This window comes from Diadema antillarum, unplaced genomic scaffold (assembly GCF_040938485.1).
Source record: "Diadema antillarum isolate AM-2024a unplaced genomic scaffold, OU_Dant_1.0 seq00001007_RagTag, whole genome shotgun sequence".
NCBI classification, from domain to species: Eukaryota; Metazoa; Echinodermata; class Echinoidea; order Diadematoida; family Diadematidae; genus Diadema; species Diadema antillarum.
Window position 1 is genome coordinate 159518 of NW_027271844.1, and position 12948 is coordinate 172465.

At 38.6% G+C, this 12948-nt stretch overlaps 1 protein-coding gene across 1 annotated transcript in view; it reads left to right on the top strand.

Moving 5' to 3' along the window:
* Positions 1 to 415: 415 nt before the first annotated feature.
* LOC139742577 (protein unc-45 homolog B-like) overlaps positions 416 to 12948 on the top strand; it is a 53989-nt gene continuing 41456 nt past the window's right edge. The window contains exons 1-5 of the mRNA XM_071653108.1: positions 416 to 445; positions 2429 to 2633; positions 5092 to 5267; positions 6317 to 6406; positions 12566 to 12733. Coding sequence (XP_071509209.1) covers positions 431 to 445; positions 2429 to 2633; positions 5092 to 5267; positions 6317 to 6406; positions 12566 to 12733 — 654 coding nt within the window. The 5' untranslated portion in view covers positions 416 to 430. The remainder of the gene's footprint in view (positions 446 to 2428; positions 2634 to 5091; positions 5268 to 6316; positions 6407 to 12565; positions 12734 to 12948) is intronic.

Sequence of the window (12948 nt, forward strand, 5' to 3'; positions counted from 1 at the left end):
CAAAAAAAAACCACACTAATCTAACAGTCATCTAATAGTCCGTCCATCTCCATCTTTTTTTTTTTTTTTGGTATTATAATCTGGGCTCAATTTCGATCGCTCGAAAAATCGATCCCCAACACTCTCATCCCTACACCTACACCCTAGTATAGAGAATAATGTTACACTGTACCCTGATATTGTACAGTCAAAAATACTTAGTACATGAACATGAAACGATACTCCAGTAGGCCTACATGTACCAAGTACATGTACATCCGTGTAGTAGTATGCGATTTGTGGAAACGAGGTTGCAGCCTACTCGTGAGTCGCCGTGTGTTGTGTCGAATACAAACCAATGGCCAATGGATAGCACACGTACAGGTACCCGCCGCCGGGGCATCCGGAAGTGCACACAAACAGTGTGTGTGTGGCCAAAGCTGCGTTTACAATGGCTGAAGAGAAGGTAAGATTTTCTAACGCGAGATGTCATGATTATCTTGTTATAAGAAGCTTTGCGTGGAGAGGAATGAAATCAAATATATATAAACTCGTATTAGTGAAAGAATAAAGAGCGTAGGGGTATTTGTGTATGAGTATTTCATTTGCAAAATCGGTACTCCTCCCAAATCTCTGCTTCGAAGGGCATCGGTAATTACGCCGGGACTTTCCGGCACATGTGAGCTCATGATTCCGCCGCGCTGGTATCATCGTGCTCTGCTGTTCGTGAATGATGGGTGATGTGCGTCTCTATTTTGTTGTCAGAAATGACTTCTGCTAAATACATGCACTACATGTAGCTATTGTTAATGACAAGACAATATGTCTGGTTTTTATATTGTTTATAGGTTGTTTGTAGCGGTGATTGCATGGATATATTGCAAAATTGCTGTGGAAGCATCGAGAAGGCACAACGACATTCCTCGCATTCCATTTACGTGTATATGTCCACACCATATTATACACACACATGGTGTGGTATGGTGGTGCGCGACGTTCGTGATCGTTGTGTGTGTAAACAACGCGGCGTGTAGGGGATGTTGTTATCTTGGCACTTGCTCAGCTCAGTTATTTACACAGCAAGGGATTACCTTGCGAGAGTTGAGCAAGTCTTGACCATACCGAGACAAAGAAATATTATCGTATTATGCACAGGGGGTTATTCAGTCAGTGATGAAGAATTAAAGATTTTGCTGTTGATTGTTGCAGACATGTGTACATTACAAGTGTAATATAGTATAGACCTCTAGGCCTATTTTTTTTTTTTTTTTTTAATCAAAAGATAATAGACCTGTACACTGTACCTACTTAGAAAGTATGATTCCTATTGAAACAATGTGTAGAACTAGAACCCTATGTTTATTATATGGAGGTATGACTCGTTAATCACTTTATTGGTAACAGAGCAATAGTCTTTCTCTATTTGTTATCATTGTACCTATTGAGAAACATCTACAGAGGTCTACAAACAGATGTTCTGAAGGAAAGAGAATATCTGAAAACTTAAGATTAAATTTGGGAATTTGTTACTGGTACATCTGTAGTTCACAACAAACATTGCTGTCATTCCAGAAGAAAATAACCTGTATTAACAACATCTAGACTCTAAACAAAACCAATGATGCCTGGTTGATTGATATTTATATGTTAACATGAAAGGGGAGATGATGAGTATTGGAAGGAATTAGAATTACAATTGTGTTATGATGTGCCCCAGACCTTAATTGAAGACAACCAAAATATGCTTTTCATGTCAAGTTATTTGTTAATGCCATGCAGCCAGGAAGACATTAATTTAGTTGGATAAAATTCATTTTTTCTCCTTTACCCCTAAAATCTGCAACTAAAGATATATGCACAGCCAAATCCACACCAAGTGTTATGAAATGCCAAAATTGTGGTAAATAGAACCTTTGCACATGTGATGATGTGTAGATGATAGCACACTATTGTGTTTCTGTTGCTGCAACCACCACCTACAGTGTATGTTCCTTGAGTTGATTATGATGACAACAAATTTTCTAACAAATTTGATAAGTACTCATACAGTGTAGTACAGTGAACTCCTGTTATAAAGAAGTCCTTGGGACAGGCAGTTTTCTTTCGACATATAGAAATTTCGTCATATACATAACTAATAAACAATACAAAACAAAGAGCCTGTAATGTTGCAGCCTGCATATTTAGTTCCTTGTAAAGTCTGGATTTTCGTTATAACCATGTTCATTATAAGGGGAGTGCACCGTACCGCTTTACCAGTGTTGCATATTCCAACCATGTTCTTTGTATTGCTACCTACTGAATGTGCTGAGGACAGTTATGATAGTTACAATCAAGTAATTTTGATGATGATGATTGAGATAATTAGGCCTACAATCGAGTAATGATGCCAACATTACTCCTACTCACAACTTGCAACCATTGTGCCTGTGTTGCCCACCACAACCAGCAACAAGGATCTCTGCGGTACAAGGAGGAAGGGAACCAGTTCTACAAGGAGGAGAAGTATGAGGAGGCCATCGTGGCCTACACCCAGGCGCTGAATCTGGGCCAGGACCTGGACGACAAGGACCGGTCCGTCTTCTACAAGAACCGGTCGGCCTGCCACCTCAAGCTGGAACAGTACGACCAGGCAGCGCAGGATGCGACTGCAGGTATAAAGTTTTGACAGTCTACCCCTTTTATAACCATCTCCGCACCTTGGATATTAACCCATTGAAGATGGGCTGATTTTGTTACAGCATGCGGTTCCCATAGACACTTGCTCGAGTATACTCGGGTCTCGTCCTCAACGGATTAAAGGGGACTCGTCCTCAATGGGTTAAAGGAGCATTCCAGACGATTTTCATAATCTCATATCATGTAGTACCTTGAGCCCCCACTCATGCATTTTTATGGCAAGGCTGCCATGTCATCATCCTTGTTCATTGCAATTTGTTATGAATTTTGAAAACATTCTTATTACTCTTCCCAATCACTATAAATTCTGAAACTCTTTACTCAGTATAGGTAATTTATCGTTGTTCAAATGCAAATCTGAAAATCATCCGGAGGTCTCCTTTAAATGCTTGTTGGCATTGTACATTGATATATCACGGGATAGTTACAGTCTACACTGTATGCATTGAATGTTTGAAGCAACTCGCGAAAATTTCATGCCACAAAAAAGGCCATCGGCTCCAATTCGTAAAAATTTCATGCCGTGAAAATATTGTGTTTTACAGTAGCTCTTCATGTGCTCAGGCACCCAGCTTAATGTGCCATTTTCCCCCCCTCATCATCAGCATGTAGTAATCCTGCCATACTTGATCTAGGTGTAGACGAGCGAGCCCGCTCAGGTGTAGCAATGTACCTCAGTCCGACAGGAAGACCATCAGGGGCGGATCCAGGGAGGACCGCAACCGGCGCACCCCCCCCCCCCTTTATTTTTTGTTGAAACAAAAGAAATAAAAAGAAAAAAATGGGGGGAGGGGTGCGTGCGCCCCCCCTTTAATTTTGTAAACGCGCTCCCTCTTTACGGAATTCCTGGATCCGCCCCTGACCATGGTGACATAATAGGGATTAGGGGGATTAGGTAATCTTTATTCATTAAAAATTTGCTTCCAGACATATGTACCTACATGTAACTTGGCAAAAAAAGCACCATTTATAAGGGTTGATGGGATTTTTCACTAGACTTTATTACTCATTGACATGAGCATGCTGTATTTTGTAATATCACTCTCTCGCTATTGTATTCCTTCGTACCGGTACCTGTTATCCCTTTCATGACAACACCTCGTCAGCATCTCTATTTGCATGTATCGAAAATCCTCCTTACTAAATTTTGAATATGAAAAATACTGATGTGAGTTTTAAAACAGAACATGTAATTTAAACAAAAACAACGTTTCTGCTTTAATTGATATCAACAGTGTTGATATTTTGCAGAAAAAAAGGCCTTTTTTTGCTCCTTTGAAAATTCATAATTTTGAGATTGAAGGCTTTGTCGCCCCAGGGATGTTACAATGTCAGTGTTCTATTGATTACCTGACATCACTGTCATTGAAATATATTTCTTTCTGATATTAGCCTTTTATCCATTTGATGTGTCTGTTTACTATTACAGTATGTGGCATATATTTTGTAATGGTTTTACCATCTCTTCTAAAAGGGAATCTACACTTATTCATTATACTCTCTGTACAGTGGTTCTAGATCATGAATCCAACCAATTCTGTAATAATTGTGTTTACAAGTCCCAATTTGTGAAATATTACACCTCCATAATGTATAAGGGATCTAAATGTGAATACTGCACCCTTCATTAGTGCCTACGTAGGGGTTTTGTATGTTGGAGGTAAAAGAAATGGTATACAAATATACTTGGCCTTGAAAGTATATTTGTTTTATATTTTGGATCAAAAATTTGAATAAAAAGTGAAAATCATTATATAGGCTTAGCCGCACTGCAATGGCAGCGCAGCGCCTACAATACGCAACAGTGCGAGAGATCGGAAATTGAAAAACGTAGTAGCCGTGGCACCGCCAGAGTTGCCCGTCGCATGTATCCAAGCGCTCGTATGGCCGCTGCAAACTTGAACACTAGAATTCGGGGACCGCACGCGGACGGGTATACACTTGATTTTAAAGAAGGGTGATTGTGACATCATTTTGCAAATAGTATACTATTTGCAAAATGTCGTCATAAAAGTGACGTCATTTTGCAAATAGTACTTCATGGAGTGTCAAACACACCAACACTCTAAAATAGTTCAAAATACCTATAATCACATGAAGCTCTTTTAACCAATCAATGGAAGACAAATTTTTGATCCAAAATATAATGCCATATACTACAATGTATATTAGCCATATATAGCAAGTATAATTCTTTGTGAATAATGACTTCCGGACAATATCACTAGTGGTTAGATTTGCGATTGTGGAGTACAGTACAGAATGGAGAAATGATGTTTGCACATCACATTCAAGTCACGATCAGAACTACACTGTAATTTTTTTCCCCTGTGTTTTGAAATTTGTAAATAGCACCTGACCTGTGAAATTTGCGAAAATAAAAAACTTGTGAATTTGGCCTAAAATAGAGTAATTTATTTATCTCTCTCATAGCACTGGACCTGACTCCGTCGGACTTCAAGGCCTTGTTCAGGAAGTGCCAGGCACTCGAGGCAATGGGCAGAGTGGAGGAGGCCTTCAAAGACGCGATGAAACTCAACCACCTTGATCCTAACAACAAGGCAGTGCAGGGCATGCTGGGAAGGATGAATGCCTTTCTCAAAGAAAAGGTGAGCAGAGAGCATTTGGCTTTAGTGGAGTACCAAAATGATGATGTCACAGTCATTTTGTCATGTACCCAGGATAGCTTGGGTTGGAACCAGTTACCTGCATAAACACTTGGACCAGATGAGGTTGGTGCAAACCAGTTTCCATGGCGATGGACGAATGATTATGACATCACACTTTGGAACTGTAGAGACACAATAGAAATAAACAACATTGAGGAGTGGGGAAGTTGAACATAACTAAATTTAAAGTGAATTGATTTGAATTAGATTTGTGCCATTCACATAAAGAAATGTGCAATTCAGAATAAAACAAAACTATCTTTGTCAACTTTGTCTGTCTAATAGGAATATTCTTTTGCTATTTTTCATGACAAAAAAGAGGTGTGTTAAACCTTTCATCCCATTTTCTGCCAACACCAAACAGTTATGTACAATGTAGGCCTACTGTAAAACCTGAAATGTTTGCTTGCACTTTAATTGCGCAATTTCGAGAGAGCCAAGATTCGCGAAATTAAAATGCACGCAAAAGTTATTCGCGAAATTAAAATGCATGCAAAAGTTCTTGTCTATACTACATGCATTGAATGCCCGTGACACTTTGCAAAAATGTCATGCCACGAAAATATCTTGCTTTTCGGTATAGATGGATGAAAAATTTTATTTTGGAGTACTTTTTCCATTAGTGTAATTGTATTCCGTTATCCAAGTACTATGCAAGTGCTAGGACGTAATTCATGTAGACCACAAGTACACAAGTGTTTATTTTTGTGAAAAGTGATTTACCGACTATTGTTTTTTTTTTCCTCATAGTTCTCTATATTGACAAATGCCATGTATCATTTATATATCTTTCAATTTTTTCTACACACATGATTTGAATTTCTAAAGATAAATATACAGCCATTCTATAAGCTAATAATACATAATTGACATTCATTCAGTCATTTATTTTTTATTTATTTTTCCAAGCTTGTCGGTCCATGACCCTGCACACAGATACAACAGTGAACCCATGTTGGTTTAATGACTGTAAATTTGTTTCTCTCCAGATGAAGAGCATGTCGTCAACAAACAGCAAAGTGGAACAGATGTTTGCTGCCCTCAATGACCCGTCTACAGATGCGGAAAAGCGAAGACAGGTATGCTCCATTGGTAGCCTGATGTTGTTAATCACCTTGAATTTGAGTAATCAAGATAGATATAATTTTTTTTCAGTGAATGTAGGAAATGCACACTCGGATCTCATGGAAATGTTTATTCCAGGAATATTGTATGTTTGCTGCCCTCAATGACCCATCTACAGATCCAGAAAAGTGAAGACAAGTATGCTCTGATTCGGTAAGCACTATTTGGGCACCCGTCCCGCTTCATCATGAATATTCATCAGGCAGTAAGATACTGTACTAGTAAATGGCAGAACGCTGGATACGTGCCATAGAATGTAAAAACGTATTGCCGGGAAATATAAAAATCTCGAAAAATTACATCAACGCGGGATGTTAAAACGTTTTGCCGGGAAATGTAAAAATCATGTATTTCCACGGTATTACGGATACATGTAGATGATGAATATTCATGATGAAGCGGGACGGGTGCCCAAATAGTGCTTACCCTCTGATTCTAGCTTGATGTTGTTAAAGGCTCACTTTGAATTTAAGTAATTAAGATTGATATTTTTTTTTCAATGAATGTAAGGAAATGCAAACTTGGATCTCATGGAAATGTTTATTCCAGGAATATTGTATGGAAAAGTCATATTGATTCATATAGAGATTGGTAAGTGAGACAGAGATATTATTTCTTATGATCACGAAATTTGCAGTTTTGCAATCTAGATGCTCAAAATGTTGGTCATTAATGAAGGTTCATTGTGTAAACCCCACTGTGGCAATAACTTTGTGCTGCTGAATGTTGAGTTGTTTGAATGTTACAACTTTTTCGTGTATTTTGATTAGAGATGTGTGAAAATGTTTGTACACGTGAATTGTTGCTATGAAATGCTAGCCAGGGCAGGGCAGCCACACTACTGCTGTTATTCCATGTGATGGTTGGCAGCAGCCCTGCATCTTGTTCATGCATGCCCTCTTTTGTTTTCCTTGTACACAGGGCGATGAGTTATCTCAGTCGGTAGCGCGTCTGCCTTCCACCCAAGTGGCTTGGGTTTGATACACAAGTCTCACTGAGCAATGTTGTGTCCCCTCTAGTAAGAGGCCAGACACTCTGTCCCTCGGATAAGACATAAGATGGAGGTCCCATGTGTGAGAGAGTCACAACTCATGCACTTAAAAGATCCAGCTTCATTCATTCATTGTAATAGTCGGGTTCCTTATGTTACAATTTTAACTTTCGTCGGATTTTTGTGGAGAGTATGAAAACTATACATTTTTGGAATCGTTATAGTATAAGCAATCAGAAAAACAATGTTTCCATTTGCACCGAACTTTTTATGGCCGCCATCTTGGATTTTACAAAATGGCCGCCATAAACAATATTTTTGTTAATATATCTCGACTTCTAATTGACATAGGGCTTTTATTTTGACAGCTAAACTACCATTTTCAGGGTCAGAGATTCCAATGATCCTAGTTTCATGTGTGTTGAAACATTTCCTATAGCAGTTTTTGCAAAAACTTACTAATTTTGAACAGATTACGTAATATCAGTGCATGAAATCAGATAATTTGGTATAAATTACTAAATAAAGCTCAAAATGGGCACATTTTTGTGTAAATATGCTTTTTATTGTCTTGAGCAAATATAAAACAAAAAAATGTGCCATCAGGAGAAATTTCTTAAATATTTTATTGTTTTTTTTAATTTCTTACGTATTTCATTGTTTTTTCAACTTTATGTTTTTCGTTGTTTTTTCGATGAAACTTGTCCGCGACATTGTTCCGAACAAGAAAACATATAATTAATTGATTTTAATCAATGAAACCCCAAAATAATCATGCTTTTATGAAATTTGCCTGAAAGCACATTTTGCATTGAAATTGTACACAAATTCACGTTTTTGAGCAATTTTCGGTCTGACATGCACATACATATTTATTCGCAACTTCGGAACCACGTGCCCGGGCATCGCAAATTTGGTGTCAAAAGATGCGGGAGACTTGAAAAAAAAAAGTAATGAAACGTCGCGGCCTAGTTAAGGTTAAGTTTGTCTTTGATTTGAATGCCATGAGATGTTGTAGGCAGGTAGCACTGAGCTGAATTTATGGTGATGTTGGGGCAACTTGTGATATAAGTCGCTAAAGTGTTATGTAGGAATCACTGCGTAAAAGTTTTCTTTCGTGTTTGGGACAGACCAAAGGGGTGTGGTGTGACAAGAGGGATAATAACATCAATGCTGATGGATCTCCTCAGAACATATGGTTTACATACACCTGCGTAGATCTTGTGTCTTATCGCTGTATTCTGTTAATTGGAACAGCGCTTTGCCAATGGTTTTGTACAAATCACCAGAATGTTCCATGGTCTGTATGTAACACCATTCTTCAAGGGTGCCTTGCGTTCTTCACAACATAGATTACACAGACTTGTCAGAGGACACTGCTGATGAGAAAGGAACCACCTATGGCACGATTAATGGCATAACAACCTGAACATGCTGAAGGCAGAGTTTACTGGAGAACAGGTTGCACCATCCTCATCGATTGGCATAGCCTAGAGTCTATCTACCACTCCACACCATGTAGATATACTACATTTTGTCAAGTCAAGACCACAACTTGCAAAGAGAGGAGACCAACATGTTACCTGATGTAAAGGCTTCTCAGAATGCTACCAGCTGAAAGAACTACAGATTGATTGTTGCAACTTCATGGAAGTAGAGGAAACATCAATCAATATACATTGTACCAGGCTGAGCGATTCAAACATGTCTGAAAGCAAGCCACTGACACAGGCAGGAGCCATACCAATACTCCTAGAGGTGGCAAATGAGTGTTCAACCCTGCAGACTGTGATCATTCAAGCAAGTCAACTGAGAAATCTGACTCTTGAACAGCACCCTACAGTCATATTTTGATATTGTTCTTTATGACAGCGTGGTTCAAATGCTGGATGCCAGACATAACCTGAAATGCCCAGTTGTCCCATGACTGGGAGAACTTCATGTTGTCTTTGCTACTGAATGCGCTATTGGTGCCTCTTGGCATTGATGATGCTGGGTTACGATATATCTCAGCATCATCTTCTGTATTATAGAAGTTCATATTTCTAGGTCTGCAACAATAAGGCACATCCCGAAATGCACACTTTATAGGGTGCTCGTCTATGAAATGGCGCTGGAAAAGTTCAAGGAAATCCTACAACTGAAAGAGGTCTGTCTGAAGGCAACAGACCAAGTTGAAGCTGAAACGAAGCAAAAGAAGCAAACACCACTCTATACTTGAGGCTTTGAGCAAAGTGATAAATCACGGCTTTCGAAGAATGTGAGGAACAAAAACAAATATTAAAATGCAATATTCAAGGCAATGATGAATTACCTCCATAAAGTCGAAGCAATCCTATGCTTTGTCTCTACAACCAGATATGCTGATCAACCCAGTACCAGGTCAGAGATGACACAAAATATTCCAACCAGCAGATTCCTTTCACAAAGCAAGTCAAATAATGACCTGACCAACCATCTTGCTTCAAGACTCTGGGGTACTACAGTACAACACATCAACATGTCATCATCTCTTCTTCAGTGCATACCAGGAGCAACTAAAGACTTATTTTCTAGGATAAGAATTATGAAAAGGTAGACACACTGTTGATCTTCCATGCTGTCCTAGCATTACAGCGAAACTCATCAAATGCAGAGGTTTTCTTCTCTACAGACACAGAATATCCTCCTCCTCCTCCTTCTTCTTCTTCTTCCCATCTTCTTTTGATTAAGTGTGCCTCAATCAATTAACTGAAGATTCTTGCACACTGTTTGTGTCCTGAAAGTCAAAGCAATAATAGTCACTGGTGTTTATTAATAGCAAACTTGGAGCTCATTCTGTTGAACACGTCCATATTCATGTCCTCTGAGCTATGGATATAGAACTTTGGAGAGCCATAGGGCCAATCTTCTATGCGTTCACTGGTGCTGACAACACTGGCATATGATAAGGATAGCAACCTGGCTGCAAGTTTATATGAAGGCAGAAGAGATGTAATCAATTCTCTGTAGATGCTTTTCACAGGGGACGACGGGACTGAAATTGGATTGCTGGCTACTCTAACAAGCTTTGTCTGTGCAGCTTACTAACCCAAATGCATCTACATCGGGACTATCTCGGAACTGTGATGGCATCTCTTCTGCAAGCATAGGGGAGAAATTGACAAGCAACCTCCCACCCTTGGAGCTGTGAGACATCATTATCCTAAGAGTCCATATCCAATCCAGAGTGAAAGGACCAACCAGCATTGCTCTGCAGGATTCTCAGTTTGATCCTCTGCAGTATGGCTATCAGCCTGATCCTCTGCAGTATGGCTATCAGCTTTTACCATTGGATTTCTTTTTGATATGAAAAAAATGGTTTTCTCTAAGATTAAAATAATTTCTATCATGAAGAGCATGTTTTCTCCTCGGTGGAACATTTACGCAGGATTTGTACAATAATCAATGAATCGGAAAACAGTAATTCAGGTGAGAGTTTATGATTGATTATAGCTTATTATTTGTTTCCCCTCGATGTCTTTGCTGGTGCGGCACTGAGTGTCACAATGACGAGAACAAGCAAGCACAATTAATGTATGGACTGAAGGGTGGCGATAATGGAGATTATGATTAATGAGGAGAAAGTTGTTGCTTCAAAGAATAAACCTATATTTGTCATTAGGGGTATATTGGTTTGTAATGGACACTAACTACAAAAGTGGACATTTAAGTCTGATTACTTGTAGAACAGTTAATGAAATAGAACATGTCAGTTTATGGTTGAATCTACAGCAAAGATTTTTAAACCATTCTGTTTCTGTACAGCGAGTGTCAAAATAATGAGGGCATTCAGACCAAAAATTAAACTGACGATGACAATGATTGAGATGAGATGGAAAGAAAGCTGGCTGCCGCAGAGATTAAACCAATTCTGTCAGGAGGATCATGCTTGTTCTTTGATTAGACACAAACCCGATACAATTAATCATCTTGATTATTAATTTTATGCTGATTACTTTAGAAAAATGGTCAGTGTCAATTTGCAATAAAAAGAAAAACAAAATGCAAAAACAAAATATAAATTATATAAGAAAATAAAAAAATAATAAAATACATTTGAAATGAAATGACTTACAGAAATTTGTTATGATGTACAATTGTTGAATATGCTACAACAAATATACGAACCAAAACGTGGACTCTCAATTATCTAATTAGACTAAATATTATTTGTGGGATTAATTTGCATAATTAATTAATAATCAAAGACTGAAAATGTATTGTTTCAAAAAATCTAATGACACATTCGTGTAGATTACTGGTGTCATGCATGCCAAATTACTTCGCGATGATGCTACTGATGGCCAAGAATTGGGGGGGGGGGGGAGCAGTTTTAGTACAGCCTAAAACGCCTCGACCTATTTGGAGTAGTGGAACATTTATATTTGATTACTTAATACAGACAATTAAATAGGAAATGTCAGTCAGGCAAGTTCAGAGTTGAATCTGATTTTTTTTTTTCAATGCAGTTTCCTCTGCCATTGGAATTCTTCTTAGATACCTAAGACATTAAATCCATTTCTCTTATGATGAGCATATTGGTCCCACAGCCGTGGACACTAACCTATTGCAATGTTTATGCCTGGTCACTTGTAAAACAATTGATAAAATTGAAAATGTCAGTTATGTGAGGTTATTGTTAAATTTAGCTTATCCATTTTGCTACCATTGGATTTCTTGGCCCTGAAAATGGTAGTTTTGCTGTCAAAATCAAATTTCTGGGTTATTTAGAAGCCGATTTATTGAAGAAAACGTGTTTTGCGGTGGCCATTTTGGAAAAATCCAAGATGGCTGCCAAATAGATTTCGGCGCAAATGGAAACATTGTTTTCCTGATTGTTTATGCAAAAACCTTTCCAAAAATGTATAATTTTGATACTCTCCAAAAAAATCTGGCGAAATTACATAAGGAACCCGACTATAAAGAGCAGGGTGTTTGAACCAGTGAACTCACATCCAACTGGACCCATGGAAGACCAGCTAGTATAGCTGAATATGAGCTATCCAGCCATCTTCTCAGATGGATATGAACAAACAAACAAAACAAACAAAAGCATTCATAGCTTGTTTTGGTAATTGTGCCTTTTTTTTTTTTTTTTCAGGCTGCCAATAATCTGATCGTCCTCGCCAGGGAACCGGCCGGAGCCGAGAGGATCTTTGCCGAGAGGGGAGTGGATCGCATGAAGCTGCTCATCAAGTCCGACGACACGGAGCTGAAACTGGCCGGACTGAGGGTCATGTCCTGTCTGTGCAATGGCCACAAAGCGCGGGTGAGGTCAAAGGTCATAAATGTGGTACTGCATGGATTGACACCGTTTTGAGGTTTTGCAAATTAATCCATATTATGCCATATACAATAATTGTAGGTCGTAAGTGTTATATTTATCAAGTTGCAACTCAATCAGCAATTCTGTGAGTGATTAAAGTTGTGACTGAAGACATAGGTGTATGCTATATGAGATTATTTAATGAAATATTGGACAAT